Here is a 19,126-nt window from a genome sequence, read left to right on the forward strand (position 1 = left end):
GTCAGGGTTACTATTGAGCCGCCAAAGGCCCCTGACATGGCTCATGTAATGATTACTTACATCAGTAAGTAGTTATCAGGACCAACGCCTTAACGTGACTTCCGAAGCACAGATCATCTTACTTTCGGACAATCTGAAAGACAGTAATGTCCTAACCAAACTAGGGACCACAAAATAATTTTTGTGATTTGTCCCCATCGGGAATCGAACCCGGGACCTCCGGATCGAGAGCCCAGCGCTCAACCACTCAACCACGGAGGTAAGAATCCCTTTATATTCATAGTAAAGCTCACGACTATATTTCTAATTGGGATGGGACAGAGGTACATCCATCGCAAGATGAACTAAGTACCAACACATCACCGAGCTTTCGGTTAGACCAATGTTGTGGTGAGCCGTATCGCCTTCTATAATGGTCGAGCCAACTGTGTTAGTGAAAATTGCACTCAAGATAAAAGCTCATCCAGAATAATAAATCAATCAAATCAAATCAATAATTTTATTTCAGACCATGTGTCCATAATTGTTAGATACATACTATGTTAGTAGTCACATAATACATAGGTGCTAATTCCTGTAAACACCATCTAATTTTATTTTAAGTTATATCTGTCATTTTCTTATCCGCCGAAAAGGAAAGGGACGAGTAATCGACAAGCATAAAATTTATGGAACACACGTCAATTTTAAGCACAAATCTAAACCAACCGTCTAAAAATTTTACATCAGTCAATAACCCGACACGGTTAAGTAGACAGCACGTCAAACGGATTGCATACCAGCGACGTACCTTTTGATTCGCCCGGGTTATTCATTCATTTACTCATTCTTCCTAAAATTAAGAGCTGTGAATCATCCGTCCTTTTCCTTTTCCACGGATATGAAAATGACGGATATAACTTAAAATAAAATTAGGCGCTGTCTGCAGGAATCGGGGCCATACTATACTCATATACATACATAAAAAACAAATCAAATCAAAAAAATAAATTAAAATTAAAATTGGAAAAAATAAAAGGTCTTACTAAAAAACGCGACAGATATTCATATTAATGAAAAGAAAAAAAGCTGTTTCTTATGAAAACCTGGCCTTTTTGGTGAGCTGCGACACCCATATACCTTTATGTTTTCCAACTACTTAAATATTAATGTTAATGTGTGTATATTTTAATGTTGTAAATGTATATGTGTGTCGTAGGTTTTACCTGAATACACTTTTTTTGTTCTTTTTTTAAATCCGAGATAGCACAGTTCGGAGAACGCGTGACTTACACCTTACACCTTAGTGTTACGGGTTCGAAGCCCGGTTTAGGCTTTAATGTTTGGATCATAGACAATTCATATCACGTGGTTTCCGTTAATGGCAATATGCTCGCCTCCTATTGGGTATTACATTGGACTTAAACACAGCTGTCGAGGAGTGGGTGTACTACTCTGCCTACCCCCGCGGGGATACAGGCGTGATGCTTTGTTCCATTTCAGTTACTTATAAAAAAAATAATCCAGGGTTTCCCTACGTAATTTGCTGACGGTGATCTAGGGCGGCCGGGACGGCGTCAGTTTGACGCGAACCGTGGGGCGGGCGGGACGTACGCCGCCCTAGCTCCATACTCGCGATATATATTCAAATACACTTCTCATCAAAAAAATCGAAACACCTTGCAAGTTTACGTTTTGTCAGGATTATCAGAAAAATGTGTACATTTAGGAATAAATGTTAAATGTCGTTTAATAGTGAGTAATATGAGCTTATCAAATCTTAATGTTAATGTTCTAAATTTAAATGAATTTTTCATAGGTTTCGTATTTTGTTAAATGAGTCATTTTTATTCCGTATGGAGTATAAAGGAAATGGATAAAACAACACACGTAAATGAAAAAAAAGCTAAAAAACGTTTATTTAATAACTTGTATTCCCTCCCCGAGCTCTAATTACTGCTTCCATACGGTTCTTCATCGATCGGATGAGAGTCACGATCACATGCTGTGGTATATTGTCCCATTCCTCTTGGATTGCATCTTGCAGCTGGCTAAGTGTTTCTGGGGCAGGATCTCTTGCTCGAATTCGTCTCTTTAATTCATCCCACAGATGTTCAATGGGATTCATGTCCGGGCTTCTTGCTGGCCATTCCATAATAGAGATATCGACTTCGTTAAGATAATCTCGTACGACGCCCGCGGTGTGAGCCCTAGCATTGTCGTGCATGAATATGAAGCCGTTGCCAATAAAATGTGCATAGGGCATCACATGAGGCTCGAGACACTCTTCGACGTACCGATGACAGTTTAGTGCAGGCAGACGTGGCCCAGACACGAAAGCAAGCTCTGTCTTACCGTCGGCGCTGATTCCTCCAAAAACCGTCCACGAACCGCCACCATAGCTGACCTTTTCTTCAATGCAGCATTGTGCATAGCGTTCTCCGTCTCTTCTGTAGACCTTGTTCCTTCCGTCGTTACCATACAGCATAATTTTACACTCATCAGAAAAGAGAACTTTGCTCCACTGTAGGTATGACCAATTTAGGTGCTCACGTGCAAAGTTAAAGCGCGCTCTTCGATGGTCTGCAGTTAATTTCGGCCCATTTGCTGGCTTATGCGGTACCAGTCCACGATCCTTCAACCTTCTTCTAATTGTAGAGTCACTTACAGCCACCCTTCGTACAACGCGAAGCCGCTGCTGCAGTTGAAAAGCGTTAAGGCGTCGATTTCTTAAAGAAGTTGTTACAATAAATCGATCATCTCGCTCAGAAGTGACCCGATTCCTGCCAGATCCTGAACGGCGCGTGAACAAACCAGTCTCCCGATAACGTTTATAGACTCTATGAACAGATGACAGGCTTAGATGCAGTCTTGCAGCCACAACACGCTGACTAAGGCCAGAATCCAGCAATGCCACAACTTGGGCGGCTTCTGTTGGCGAAGTATCCATACGTTTTAGAAAAAAAACCTTTTTTCAGACGTCCCAAAGTCACAGTATTGAAATAAAAAACAAAAAGTTTAAGGATAGGCGCCAATTTTTAGTTTTTAAACGCTAAATGTACTCCAACCCTAAACACACATTTGTCTCAAAACAGTGATTCATTTCGTTTATAAGATAAACAAATGAAATTCTAATTTTGAATTTAGAATTTTCGCTTATTACTGTAATGGCCAAACTGCCAGCTATACATTTATGTATTTTTTTTCATCGTATGAATTCTTTTTTGTGTTAAATTCGGACAGAAACAATGAAAACGGAAGTGTTTCGATTTTTTTGATGAGAAGTGTATTAACAAAAAATATACCAAATATGATCTCAAATATTGTGTAATAATATGTGTGTAGTTAGTAATGAAGTGTAGTGCTTAAATGTATGTAGATTGGAATTTATTCAATGTGATGTGGTTTTAATTAGTAATGTAGGATTTTGTGGGTATATAGCTGATATTTCTAATGTTATTTTCATAGAATAATTATCAGAGGTAACTCAACTACGCAACATTATAACTGCCTACTTATAAAGTATTCCTTTTTAGTAAACAATATTTTAATATTGCCACAGAATTAACCAAATAACAAATTGAATTGTAATAACGTAGCTCATTTAAAAAAATCCGAATCAAAATTAAAATTATTTAATGTCAATTTGTCACAATAATGTTGAAAGATAAATTGTTTTAGGTTTACGCGGTTATTTTCATAATTAAAACACATAATAACGGGTTCTTACCGCGTTTAAATCAGAGACTTGAGACTTCATTATGTTTTTTTAATTAGTGTTGAAAGAATCTCTGCAACAATTTTTAATTTAAATATTTTTTGATTAGGCATTTTGTATCAATGTGTAAGTACATAAATAGAGATATATTAAATAATAATTTAGAAATCTAATATGTAATTTTAATATCAAAAACAAAAAAATATTGAGTTATAAATATGCGATATTAATCCATCGTGCATGTAGGTACGTAACTACAAGCATAATTTTAATTAATTATAATTAAAATCAAAAAACACTGTTCAAGACATAAATGAAATAGTTATTAATTCTGATTCCTGCAAACCATTTAATTCTATTCAAAGTTATACCTGTCGTTTTCTTATTCACAGAAAAGGAAAGGGACGGGCAACTGACAGGCTTAAAATAATAGGACACGCGTCAATTTTAGACTCTGGAAGTAGTCTTCCTAGTGAGAAGAATATTTAATTATATAATCACGCCTCCGTGGTCCAGTGGTTGAGCGTTGGGCTCACGATCCGGAGGTCCCGGGTTCGAATCCCGGTGGGGACATTTAACAAAAAATCCCTAGTTGGGGTAGGACATTATAGGCTGATCACCTGATTGTCCAAAAAATAAGATAATCCGTGCTTCGAAAGGCACGTTAAGCCGTCGGTCCCGGTTACTACTTACTGATGTAAGTAAGTAGCCGTTACATGAGCCATGTCAGGGGCCTTTGGCGGCTCAATAATAACCCTGACAACCCACGCGATAAAGAAGAGAAGATCACGCCTATTTGCCTTTTATTTATTTATTTATTTATCGTTTATTTCAGGTACTAGTCCCATAGCATTACAAATTACATTTCAATACAATAAAAAATAAAATAAAACAAAATAAAATAAAATACCATGCAATAAAATAAATTAAATTAAATGGTTAAACATGTCAACAGGATATACATTATGTCACATATAAATAATCTTGTTAAAATTCGTGTCATGTATATAAAAGCCGTAGTATATAGATACTACTATCTTGTTCGGGGATGCACGTGCTCTCTGTTCGAAGGAGGCCCTCAGATTTCTTAGTACCGCATAAAATCGTTGACCCTATGCTCAGCAAACATGCCAGACGCGCTACACCGCCACGGTAATCGCATCATGCCTCTAAAAGCATTATTATATTGCACTCTCAGGTGTGAAGAGATCATGGAATTCTATTTACGAATATTAATATACCAAGTTTAATATTCCTCATGTAATATTAATTTACGAAAGTGCAAACTTTCTTCATTAAATATTATTGGTTACTTAATATAAATTAAGTTTGAGATTCTCTTTGTAATTCATTAATATTTTACTTTTTTTTTATTTGACAAAGCACGATATACAAAAAAAGAGTGAAAACGGTTTAGTAAGTAGGTGCAATCTTCTCTAAAACCGGAGTGCGAGAATGAAGCGATTGATGAATGTGGAGGAAATATAAGAAGTGTGTCAGGATCGACGTAAATGGAATTCCATAGTCTCTGCTTACGCTGGTACCGGGTGAGAGCCTTCAGCACTCTCTATTTGGCGCTGTAGTATTTGTCACTGGCTAAGTAGTAAAAAAAAACCTTACGCCGGTGGGAAATATTGTGAGCTTATGTATATGTCGTGGCCAGATCATAGAATTGATAATTTCATGATGTGCTCGATCATTTCATGACATAGAATATCATTCGTTGACCACATCATGATATAGTTTGGCCAGATCAATGAGCACAAAACGTTTAACGATATGAGCAACTAAATGCATGATTACTTCATGATATGGCCAAACGTTGGCAATCATATCGTAAAATTAGTAGCATTATCCTCCGATAGTGGCGCTGGTGTCGATTATATTTAAAACTTGATTGATATTATAATCGATGAATCAATGTAATTGTACAATTTTCCATATCGAATAGGTAAATAATTTTGAACCTAAGAAATTAATCGACTATTCGCATTTTTATTACACCACATAGCATGGATACCGCCTACATTAACGATTTGGCCAAACGTTGATTGATATATCATTAAACGTTGACGTTTCAACGATTATGGTCAACTTAAGCTGGCCATTTCATGAAATATGACCATTTCATGAAATGGTCGAACACATCATGAAATGGTCAATTTTACGATCTGGCCACCCTTAGAGTGCCAGTTGGGATTCGAACCCGAGACACTACAATGTAAGTCACGCGTTTTCCAAACAGGGCTATCACTCTTTCAATAATATGTGTAAATAAAATACCCACATCTAAGAAATAAAAAAATATAAAAATTGTATTGGAGATTCTGCGGATTGCGGAGTGAAAGCCTTTTTCGACTCCACTAAGTTTCTTATTAGGTATGAAATCAATCATCCATAAAATTAATTCTGCCTTCACAATTCAATACAAAATATTCATTATTCCGAAGACGTGACACGATCTCCTCAACAACACTTCCAATCCAATTTAAAGTCTCCTTGTAAGGCAAAATAAATGTATTTCATCCCATAAGCCGTAATATGGTAGGCGCGACGCCACAAAATAGCGTAGGTTTTGTCTTTCGGCCAACAGACCTAAGACATTAATCTACCTGGATTATTGATGTCTATTTTAGTCATACGACAGCAAGCGCTTCAGGACTCCGATACCGACGCCGGTGGTGTGGTAGACTTATCGCTATCAACCATCAAACACAGTCCTCACGCTTAGGTACCCTCATGCCATTTGTCCAGATAGGTAATGAACGCCATCCGAAGCAGGTCACATCAAAAAAATCAAAATAAGTCTCTTGATCAAACGCGACGCCAGAAACAAAAACTGTGTTTATTAGTCGCAGCCCGTGGGATTTGTCGCAACGCGGCTGTCGTACCACGGCTACAGGACTGAAATACAGCGTTCATATTTAAAATTTTATGAAGCTACTTACTTTACTTATTGCAAGTTTATTATCACTTACAACATCATTAAAATATCAGCTATAAACTCCAGTAGCTATCAACTTGAAGACAATAAAATGTATACAGAAAACTCTTTACTGTAATAAACAATAAACGTAAGAAATAGTGCGGTACACTATATACTGTTTTAAAGACGAAAAACAGTAAACAATTAATTAACTAAAACATTAAAAAATAATGTCAAAACACGAAGGAAAAACATAGGACCAAAAACATCACCCTGTGGTACTCAATACAAAAACTGAGTAGAATCAACTAAATCCAAAATGGCGTCGTCGAACGGCAAAGATAGTTCGAAAATGACGACGTCTGTTGACAGTTTGAAGTTGTCAAGCAAGAATACGTCAAGGAACTCGTCAAAACATGCGTCATCGGAGTCAGTGCTATCGAAGAAGGAAAAGGAGTCCATGCAGATGCAGGAATGTAAGAAGAAGCTGTTGGGCATGGAACCACAGGTCATCATCAGAGATGACAACGTGCTACTCAAGTCACCACCGCAGAAAAAGATCGTCATGCCACCAACCATCAACCCTGAGGTAAGATATTTAGTAGGGAAAGAACTTCTATGGTCGCTGAAAGTGAAAACCACGTAAATAGGTAACCGCCATTTTGAAAAATAGCATTGTGATTATTGTTAACAAAACCTCGCAATAAGACAAGCTTGTTTCAATCAACTGCTCTTCAACTCTTACCCGGATTGAAATTCATTGAAAGAAAATCGTAGTTTTTGTTGCAAATAGTCACATCAGAAAGTTTTTTTTTTTTAAATAATAATCTCTTCTAGCGCATGCGGACTGTTTGTCTCGCTCACACGGGTAAAGCGGTATTATGATAACAACGAGAATCGTAGAGATACAATACAATAACTATTGTACAAAAAACACAAGGAAAACAACATTCACATATTTGAACAAAAGTAATCATTATTGTTAGAAAGCAGTTTCAACCAAGCATAGAACTATATATTTGAGATCAACCTTATTGATTTGCCGTTTGCAGGATATCAACAAATTACATTTTTTTGTTTTTCTCGCCGACGAGAAAAATTACTTTGTTTTTAGAGGATATTATTTTGATCAACGTACTTATTGGTCGTGAATTTACGTACATACAAACATCGTTATCGCTCCACCACTTACTCCGCCATATTTAAGTTACGAAACGAATGGACGGCTGACTCGACGTAATTCATCAATTTTAAACAATTTGCGATCTCTCTGTATTCGTTAATTTCCTTAATTAGGCAATGAACAGTAATTACAGGCTTGGGAATCGTTTCATTTATTTTGCCACTAGACGTTATTTTAAAGCGGCAGTAAAATCATTTTGATGAACATTTCGATCAACAAAAGTTGCCAGGCCTGCGCGCGGCGCGTATTATATCGAAGGCTAAAAACTTCTCAACTGCATGCCATCCTTCGCGTTTACGACCAAAACTTCCACTATAAAACATTGTTTATTATTTGCAACCACTTTATCAGTATAGTTTCGAAGTCGTATTGTGGTTTTTATAAGCCGGCAATTTGGCTCACGAAGAACAACTTTGCGCCGTAAAAATACCAGAAGCTCAATTGTACGGTCATGAGCAATATCATGTACCCACTTTAGAACCCTGTCGCACTATCATATTTGACATTTAATGAGCCTTACGGTTTAATTTGTCAAAAATGTTAATGTGACATGGTTTGAAAGTGTATTAGTACTCGTGTAGGTGGCAGCACTGTTGAGTGTTCCTAAATTTTGACAGTTCTCCATACTGTCCAGGTAAAATTCGTGATAAATTGCTATAAAATGTGGAGCATCGTGGAGTGAATCTCGTCTAAAGGACGAGTTACGAAAAGAAAAGCATTTAGTTGGAAAAAGGCAGTTTTGATTGAAAATAAGTAAGTAAGTATAAGTAAAAAAAAACTTTATACAAACAACCTCGTTTTACACAGGCACCACACATTGACATTATCAACACGCGCAACTGTGTGTGTGACGTCTGAGGGCTGCCAATTACAATACCTAACTTAGCCGTCACAACTTAGGTAGTCTCCCTATCCATCCATAGGGAAGGCTCGTGCCCCAGCAGTAGGGACGTTAATGGGCTGGTGATGACAAACTTAGGTAGGTACGTAACTTGTAACTTTCTTACGAAAGATGCTTTTATAATAATCAGTTATATGGGGAGGGGGGGGGGGTGAAGAAAACCTAGCTCTTGTAATTGGTATGTGGCGGACCCAACTAGTTGGCCACCTAGTTCCGCCCACATGCAACAGATGGCGCTACATTCATTCAAGCAGTCGTGAAACGCGATATCGAAGTTTACACAGCAAGATGCATATATTATATACAACTTCCAACACAACACTGTTGGATCGTCGATCCCTAGTCACACTATCAACTTGTGGCTAGCGGAGTACTATGCTCAGTTCGGTACCCCGAAAACATCCTTTGGCGGCAGCTCACCCTCGCCGCCGTAAGGTATTTTACTGTAGCTGACATTTTCTTTCTATCCCTAAATCTAAATGCATGGACGGAACCAGTAATGCGTTAACAACAAAACAAAACGTTTACCGCTCAAGCAATATTTCCACCTTGTTAAACCAAATTCAAGTGCAAAGGCACTATGTTCCGAGGGAATCCTTTGTCCCTTATAAATATTTGACATACCGTGAAACAAACATCTTTGATCCGATGATGAACATGAAGAGAAATGTACTCTTTGTTGTATTCAAGAGAGAATACAAAGCCATGGGAGTCCAGAGAGAGACAGCTAGAGAACGGGATCAAGCCTTACATTCATTGTATATGTCGTGGCCAGGTCTTTCCTTTTCACGTGATCTATTGTAGATTTGCCGCAGATGGCATTAACTACTTGGCCAGACAAATGGCGAGCGCTGAAGGCTCTCACCCGGTACAACGTTTAAGACAACAGGGCTGAGGGTGCCCAGAGGGAGCGCGAACCTCTGTCTATTTGAAAGAATTAATCGACCCTAGCGGGTCGATAGCGATAAGCGCTGATTGAGAGAAATCGTCGACCACGCCGGCGGGGTCGGTATCGGGGTCCTGAAGTGTTTGGTGTCGCGAGCTGATTGGCTGCCTCTATGGCTAGAGTAATCGGGTCGTCGGGATCGAAGGAACCCGGCCGTACGTCTGGAAGTCCGAAGATAAAAAGGGGGACGGTGGAATGAGCTCGTATAGATCGCGGGCACACTCCCCGAAGTACCCTGTATACTTATCACGACCGCTTCACGCTGCAAAATGACTTCACCTTTCGGGTCTAGGGACGAAATGTCCCTTAGGGTTGGAACTTACCAAAGTTCGAACTCGGTCGAAGTTTCCCGATTGGTCATCGATAATGAGTTTGAAGAATAAATTGCTAAAGTATTCGAAAACTTCGAACAAAGGGCGTAGGTTCAAAGCGTAAGGATATTTTTTGCGCGCGAAACTTTTCTAATAAAGAAGAAGACAGGAGACATATTGGTTGGGGAATATGTGGTACCAGAATAATGTGGGATCTTGTGGATTACATGAATAAGAAATATGTGGAGAAAATTGAAGGTATTTGCAACTTAAGCCTATAATTTCGTTACCATTACCGTTGAGCATTAACCAAATTGGAGATGTTTGTAAGGTTCAGTAAGATCTACTCTGAACCGGCGTGTATGAAACGATAGATGGAGGAAGCAAGAGAAATGTCAGGGCTTACAAAGTGATAATTTGTGATATGTCCCCACCGGGATTTGAGCCCGACCTCCGGATAGAGAACCCAACGCTTAACCCCTGGACGACGGCGGAGGCCGTTAAAAACTTGAAATTCTTAGTAACACAAACATTTAAATTAAATTAAATGGGAAGGGAATTCGGTGGTCCAGTGGAAACTTATCCATTTGCTAGTTACTGACAATGGGCTCACCTACATAACTAAAACTCATTCCCAATTCCATTTGGGGTAGTTAGAGGCACATTTATCACAAGAAGAACTAAGTACCCACGCGTTACTTAGCTTTCTGTTAGAGCAACTTGATACGTGAGCCGTATCGGCGTCTATAATGGTCGAGCCAACTGTGTAAAAACTGCAGAGTTCACTTGTTTTTAACCCGACTATAGTGAGGAGCTCGGTGGCGCAGCGGTAAACGCGCTCGGTCTGCGATTGTTGAAGTTAAGCAACTTTCGCAAAGGCCTGTCATAGGATGGGTGACCACAAAAAAAAGTTTTCATCTCGAGCTCCTCCGTGCTTCGGAAGGCACGTTAAGCCAAAAAAGAGGGTTATGTGTTCGAAGGCTATGCATTTCTAACTTGCAATTGCAACTGTCTTCTCTAGAATGCACACACAATGCAAGTTTCTCTAGAAGTAGCGAGGAATAGCGCAATAGTTATTCCTGGTTGAATACCGCAACTAAACTAACTACTCGTTGCTTCAACTAGTTTAGTTCAGATTCTTGAGTGGTCAGACCACTCGGTAGATTCCCAGTACAGAGCATGGAACCAAATAATGTCGGTTTCATAGAGGCGGCATTGTCGGTTCATCCCATTACAGCCCAAATAAGAGATTGGTGCTACAGTAACTAAAATAGGCTGCCTTTGCCCACCTTAGAATAAGTTTATCCTGTATTTTTTTTCTAAATTTGTGTGCAATAAAGTGTTTTATTATTATTATTTTAAGTACTCGTCACCTTCCTCTATCGTGTGGCCCACCTCATCAAGCCTGGTTGCGATTTGTGAAGGTGTTTGTGCTGATAGTCCGGACCAACGTTTTAACGTGCCTTCCGGAGCCCGGAATTATCTTACTTTACGCTATACACACAGTTATGTGCTGTTCCCGGACTTTGGGATGTAAAAAGAGCCTAACCTAACCTTTGGGCAGATAAGACCAAAGTATAAGAAAGAACAATTTGAAAATTAAAAGTACGCAGTGTCTTTATTATTAAATATTTTTTACAACGGGAACATTCCCACTTTGGGAATATTCCCAGGAACGGCACATCACTGCTTACATACTCACTACATAATATCTACTTACTTCTAAGTAAATACGTAGTAGTCAATGGGTCAATGACCTGACCTAACGAGAAATGTCAGTGAAAATATTAAACATTAATATTTAAATTAAATATTTTTTTATGTTTCAACAAAGCGTAAATTGCTTCACTGCTCTGTGGTACTCATAGTGTCTGAAGGACTTTGTATTGACTACTGCTAGCATTATAACTATGACAATAGATCTTGATACTTTATAAATTACGTTTAAATGGATTGTTTCACTTCATTCTGTTAAGTATCTGCAGACGGTGTAGTTTTTTAACACCACGCCTATATCCCTAAAAGGCTAGGCAGAGTTTGCGAAAAACTTAGTGATTCCTAGTTTGTTAGTACATTACAGATTAGGCTAGTTTCCAACTAGTCAAATCAATTACGTTTTACTAAACGTCTAAACACGGAATAACAATGGAATTTAGGTTGGTTTGGTCACGTAGAGCGGATGAAGGATAATAGAATTGCGAAAGCGGTATACAAAGCAAAAGTTGATGATAGGGTTGGCAGAGAAAGACTTGGAAGGACTTAAATTGACCAAATTGCAGATGTCCTTAGAAGAGGTTCAGTACGATCTACTCCGAACCGGCGTGCGTGTATGAAGCGATTGATGAATGTGGAGGTAGCAAGAGAAGTGTGTCAGGATCGAAGCAAATGGAATTCTATAGTCTCTGCTTACCCCGGTGTGAAATAGGCGTGAGTTTATATATGTAGGTATTCCGTACTTCGGAAGGCACGTGGAGCAGTTGATAACGGACTAATTAGTTGTACCACTAACTAGAGGAGCAGCGTGGTGGAGTATGCTCCACAGACCCTCCTATTGATTGAGAGATCCTTCTCCAGCCGGACGGCGTATATAGGTTGTTTGTTTAATTTTATATACAGTTTTAAAAGTCCAGAAGTCAATACAGCTTGGTCTGCATTCATTGATATTCTTCCGTGGGTTTGTTTGTCCACGATAATGAACCTGGGCCTTGGAAAGTAATGGACCAGCATAGCCAATGAACATTGCATTTTGTGTCGAAAAGATTTAGATCAGTATTGGCTGCAACAATGTTTATTTTTATTATTTACTAGCTTTTGCCCGCGACTCCGTCCGCGTGGCGTGTTATAAAAGAAATATCTTTGTGTGTGTGGGAGAAAGGTTAAAAAATGCTTAATTTTATTATTTTTAAATGAGGTTACAGTATAAGTAGCTCAGTTAAATAATGAATTGTTATTAATTTCTAGATTATTAGTTTATGATTTGGGTTGATATTTTAGGAAAATACAATCAGTTTCGAAAATTTAAACAAAATTTAAAAAATTACAACAGAAATACGCCGTGAAACGTCCGCCTGGATAATTCAACAGAAAACTACCTACGAAAGATTTGAACCATCCAAGAATAGTGAAAAGTTCGCCCGCAAAATTTAATATTTGACACGACCATCAACGACGTCTGCCCTCACGCGTCTGCCGCGTTCCGGTTGCTCACTCGGGTATCTGCCCCCCTCCGCGCCTCGCCACCGCTGTCGCCGCCTCACAAACGCCGCCGCGGCCGCGACGTTTCTTGGTTGCCACTACCGCGAGCTATAAATTTCAAGCCTCTTACTCGCTTCCCGTTCCCAGGGAAATTTTTAACTTTGCATTCACTAAGGTATTTATTTAATTAATATATGCATGTCAAATTTCAAGCATCTAACTTATGCAGTTTAGATTTTTTCATACAATTTTTTTTACCCGCCAATTCCCATTTTTCAAAATACAGCCATAACTAAAATTTATATTTACTAAGGTATGCATGCATGCTTTTATTCGTAGCATGCATGCTAGATTGAAAACATCTATCTTACGCGGTTTAGATTTTATCATACAAATGTTTTTTCCCGCTAACTCCCGTTCCCGTGGGAATTTTGCAATATCCAGTTGCAACTAAGCTTTAAGTTAACTATGGTACCTGCATGCCAAATTTCAAGCGTCTAACTTTAGCGGTTTAGAATTTTTATACAAAAGGGTTTTCCCGCTAATTCCTGTTCCCGTGGGAATTTCGGGAATTCCTTTCTTAGTGCACCTCTACGGTACCTAAGCTATGTCCCTTCCTAATTTCAAGTGCCTACGTTTAGCCGTTTAGGCTGTGCGTTGATATGTCAGTCATTCAGTCAGTCAGTTTCTCCTTTTATATATTTAGATATTTCCGTCATACATGATTTCTATGTAACTTTAACCATTAAGGCTGCTCACGCGACGGAAGCTTAAAAAATGGAGTAACTTCGCCCGTTTTCCCAAAATTTCCCTTCACTACTCTGCTCCTTTTGATTGTAGCGTGATGAAAAGTATACTATAACCTGCCCAGGAGTATGAAGAATAATTGTACCAAGTTTCATTAAAATCCGTCCAGTAGTTTTTGTTTCTATAAGGAACATACAGACAGACAGACAGACAGACAGACAAAAATTTTACTGATTGCATTTTTGGCATCAGTATCGATCACTAATCACCCCCTGATAGTTATTTTGAAAATATATTTAATGTACAGAATTGACCTCTCTACAGATTTATTATAAGTATAGATAAGTATCCACAGTGTATGTACCTTTTAGTATTTATTTTTCAAGGTCTGTTTGGGGAATCTGTTTCTTTTTCATAGTTATACTTTCATTAGGTAATTCCTATTTGGTTTTTATTATATTTCATCTTCTCTTTTATTTGTTTCATAAATGTTATCCTAGGTCTACCCCTTCCTCTCTTCCCTTCAATTTTTCCTTCTATAATGTTTGTTTTAAATGAATCGTGTCGTATCAGGTGGCCAATCATATTTCCTCTCTGGTTCTCTATAGTCTTCAATATGGTTCAATCTCTTTTTATCTCTTTGACACTTGAGTTTATGCATGACGCTTTCATTCATTTTCTCTCACTCTTGTGTGTGGTTATTTTTTTTTAGAAAAGAAATAAATAAAATAAAAAAATATTTTTTTGGTAAGTATTTGGGCGACGACGGCACATCCTGCACACACGCCATACAAAAATCTCATTCCACATTTCGCTGTAAGTGCGAGCGAGCACGCAATACTACGTATGGAAGGGACAATCTCCGCCCCGCACCGATACCAGTTTGGAGCGACTTTGATTTACCTCAGCCCCGTGGGGATTTCTATAAGCCGTAAGCTGTTAAGAAGTAGGAGAGCGCGCGCTATATATCTGTCTCATCCGCACGCATGGGGTAAAGCGGCACACGATAAATAATAATAATATAATAATAATAATCATTTATTTTCAGATTTACAATCCATAGTTGTTAGTAAAAAATGCAGTCTTAACCTATTGTTAGTAGAAGACACAAAATAAATTAACGATATTGATACATTATTTTAACGATTGCTAGATGTGTGCAATCGCATCCACCGCGCGAACATAGGCGCGTCCCACCTGCCGACCAGCACACCCAGGATACTGTTCGAACTCGTACACATTCGATTTAGGGTCGAGGCGCCTCTCTTCCTCATTATTGTATAGAAGCAGTCTATCCTCGCTTCAGCAAACATTAGAGAAGCGCTACAGAATCGCGGAAGTCCAAACAGTATCCTGAGCGCATCATTGTACTGCACACGTAGCGCGCTGTATGCCTTCTGCGTATAGTTGACCCACAGGCCGCACGTGTAGAAAGATTGGCAGTAAGCTTTGAAAAGCGTCGCCTTAACCTGCTTGCCACAACGTGCAAATCTGCGTGCCAACATGTTGCATCGGACAGCCAGCGCCCTACGCTCCCTCTCAATGTCCGAGTTGTCACATTGAGTCTCGGTGACCCAGTGGCCCAGGTACTTAAAACGTTCAACTTGAACCAATGGACTCCCGCACAGTCTTACAGGAGGATAAGGACAGGATTTTTGTGAGGAGTGACCGGGGCGAACTATTATTAACAGCTAAGTAAATGTATGTGCAACCATCCATCAGCGAATAGCACAAAGCGGCCATTTTGCTAGTAAATGTGCTGCCGAGTGTCAATCTCTACGATGTGGGGCCAGAAAGTTAGAGTTTTTACCTTTTATATACATATATGACGATGGCATTCACTTACTACGGTTGTTAGATATCAGAAATCAGAATCATGTATTCAATGTAATTATCATAGATTAAACTTGTTGAAGATCAATTTACCATTTTTTATTCTACGTCACTTTGCAAGGTAAAGAGAAGAAATGTCAAGAAACTGCAACAGCAACACATCTTTTAAATCAATTACAAGTTATTTAATAAGTAGAGGAACACATTTCGTACCAGGCATTTTTATCATTTAGGTAATCATTAATCTTATAATTAGCTTTTTTACAGAAAGTAAGCTTCACATGAGCTTTAAATGTATATTTTCTGACAAATTCAGAATACTGTCTAATATTTAATTGTAAAAACGTATACATAACTCCAAAAAAGATTAATTTCATCACCTTAGTCTAGAATTTTGGACAGCAATTTTATTTTTATTCCTTGTATTGTAAGTACGTCTTTCACAGTCTCTCGGAAGAAGAGACACATTTTTACGGACATGTATAATGTTTTTATAATATATTTTGACTTGCAACATTCAGTATATTAATATCTTTAAACAGCTTCTTAGGGAGTCTAATAATGACCCCGTGAAAACGAAATAACATTAGGGAGATGATGATGATGAAAAAATCTAAGGTACCTATCTATCCTACTACCATCAGTTTGGACCGTATTATTGCTGAAGAGAAAAAGCGACACACGGAACTAATCAGCGAAATGTAATTTTCATTTCATATTATAATTATATGACTAACATAGACTAAAAGTCTTTTACTAAGACATGTATAGGTGAATATCTGAAATAAGTAAATATATTTTATTATTATTTATTTATATCTGTTTCTTTGTTCGAGCGGAGTTTTTAGTAGAACCATAAACACACAGTCCGCTTCTTTTCTGGCCCGACTGTCGTCCTTTGTCCTCGTAGAGTCCACTAAACGTTGAGTGAATGAATGAATGAGTGAATATTAATAAAAGACGGAGCTTTGTTTTCTACAGGACTTTAGATATGTGATATTGATATTGAATGGTTACTTTGTTATGTTAGAAGTAATATTGATCAAGGGATACTTTGTTACGTTATGAGTAATTGGTGTGTTATATTCTATTGTAAATGTACACACATTCCAGTATTTTGTTTACAACATTTACTATCTGTTACCCGCGACTTCGATCGCGTTAAATATTACTATCAGTACTATAGACATTTCATATATTATTTGTCACTCCTTTTTAACCACTTTAGGGGCTGAATTCGGCAAAATCCCGTCTTAGTTAACACCTACGTCCTAAAAGAAGCTCCTGGCACCTGAAATATCTGAGATTTTGCGAGTAGTGATTCAGTCAGTGACTTTTGCTTTCTATAGATTTATTTGTGATCAAATAAAGGAGAATGGGCGAATCTGGTCCAAGAACCTCCACTGATGAGACTTATATGTAATGAAAGCTTATGCTTTCTCTATGAATCTGGCAAAGTTCTATCAGATTCTGTCCCGGGGTTCTTTTTTTACGGCCATGTTTGTCCTGGCTAAAAATGTGATTAAAATGCAGTGGGAGCTAAAATCGGCTCAAGATTTGTTGCTGGATAACTAAGTCTACATAAATAATTATGTATCATATTGTATATCATTTTAAAGAGGATCTTTTCCAAAATCCGAAACATAAAAAAAAACAAAAGAAATCTTTTTGTAAGCGAATTATAGTCAATTTATATCTGCAGCGCCATTGTTTCTCGGTAGCTAAGTTCAAGTTTCATGCCTTTTATCCCTTCCAAAAGTATCTTACCGATTTTTTTTATATTGCTTCCGGAATTTGATCTGAGTGATAATAACAAGAAAAATAAATAGACACCTCTCCAATAGAGACCGCCTAAGCTATTGCCTATTGCAAGAAATCGTCATCATTAGCAAGTCATTACGGTATTGCATATTATAAGCTTATCAGTAACTTGGAACTTGGTCCAAGAACCTCCACTGGTGAGACTTGCATGTAATGATAGCTTATACTTGTCCTATGATTCTGGCAAAGTTCTATCAAACTCTGTCCTAGGGTTTTTTTACGGCCATGTTTGTCCTGAGTGTACAGTAGTGGACTGCAAAATCACCTCAGGATTTGTTGTCGAAAAACTATTTAACTAAGTCTATATACATAATTATATATCATAATGTATATCAATTTTAAAGGGGAAGGTTATCAGAATCAGAAACACAAATAAAAAAAAATGCATTAAGTATGTAAACGACTTTTAGCCAACTCACGTCCGTAGCACCATTTTTCTCAGCAGCTACGTACGAGTTTCGCGCCTTCCAACCTTTCCAAAGAAGCCCAATCATTTTTTCCTTCTTCTGATATTGCATTCTTAACCTGACAAGTGACAACAACAAGAAATAAAATAGATACCATTCCGATAGAGGCCGCGTAAGCTATGGACCTATTGCAAGACAACGTACTCAAAGGCTAGTCATTATAATCCAACAGACGTAACATGATTAGAATGCGGGAGGACGCAAATGTAGTATGTTTTCTTTCACCACAATCTTGTTTTATTAATCCAGGCTTATATCTTGTCTTATAAACAATGCCGAATGGTACAACAAACGTATCGTAAACGTAAGGTTGCCTGGTAGTAATTGCTACCTTGGCAATAAAGCCGCCTTTTGCACCAGTTATTTCCTGAACTTGTTTAATAAATGTGTTTCTTTTGTATACAATAGAGTCATTGTATTGCATCTTGATTAGAATGACTTATTTCTTGTTTCTCTCGTACTAAGCTGTATACTGTTAGTGTTAAAGAGACACATATTTCGTCTCTTTCGCATAAGGCGATGTACTACATTTCCGTCCCGCCGCATTCTAATCATGTTACGTCTGTTGGATTATAATGACTAGCCTTTGAGTACGTTATCTTGCAATAGGTCCATAGCTTACGCGGCCTCTATCGGAATGGTATCTATTTTATTTCTTCTTATTTTTTTTATTTTTTTTTCTTTGTTGTCACTTGTCAGGTTAAGAATGTAATATCAAAAGAAGGAAAAAATGATTGGGCTCCTTTGGAAAGGTTGGAAGGCGCGAAACTCGTACGTAGCTCTGCTGAGAAAAATGGTGCTACGGACGTGAGTTGGCTAAAAGTCGTTTACATAATGCATTTTTTTTATTTGTGTTTCTGATTCTGATAACCTTCCCCTTTAAAATTGATATACATTATGATATATAATTATGTATATAGACTTAGTTAAATAGTTTTTCGACAACAAATCCTGAGGTGATTTTGCAGTCCACTACTGTACACTCAGGACAAACATGGCCGTAAAAAAACCCTAGGACAGAGTTTGATAGAACTTTGCCAGAATCATAGGACAAGTATAAGCTATCATTACATGCAAGTTTCACCAGTGGAGGTTCTTG

General features: G+C 38.0%; 1 protein-coding gene across 12 annotated transcripts in view; it reads left to right on the plus strand.

Annotated features, from left to right (window-relative positions):
* The first annotated feature begins 3,272 nt into the window (after window positions 1-3,272).
* LOC126376484 (inactive dipeptidyl peptidase 10) overlaps window positions 3,273-19,126 on the plus strand; it is a 147,237-nt gene continuing 131,383 nt past the window's right edge. Inside the window, exons 1-2 of one of the 12 annotated variants that reach the window (XM_050023886.1) lie at window positions 3,273-3,461; window positions 6,708-7,212. In XM_050023886.1, the coding sequence (XP_049879843.1) occupies window positions 6,943-7,212 (270 nt within the window). In that variant the 5' untranslated portion in view covers window positions 3,273-3,461; window positions 6,708-6,942. Of the gene's footprint in view, window positions 3,462-6,683; window positions 7,213-19,126 lie in introns of those variants that run through there. The other 11 variants (XM_050023894.1, XM_050023888.1, XM_050023887.1 and 8 more) reach the window with 11 other exon arrangements.

The sequence above is a fragment of the Pectinophora gossypiella genome, chromosome 21 (assembly GCF_024362695.1).
Source record: "Pectinophora gossypiella chromosome 21, ilPecGoss1.1, whole genome shotgun sequence".
Taxonomy (NCBI): Eukaryota; Metazoa; Arthropoda; class Insecta; order Lepidoptera; family Gelechiidae; genus Pectinophora; species Pectinophora gossypiella.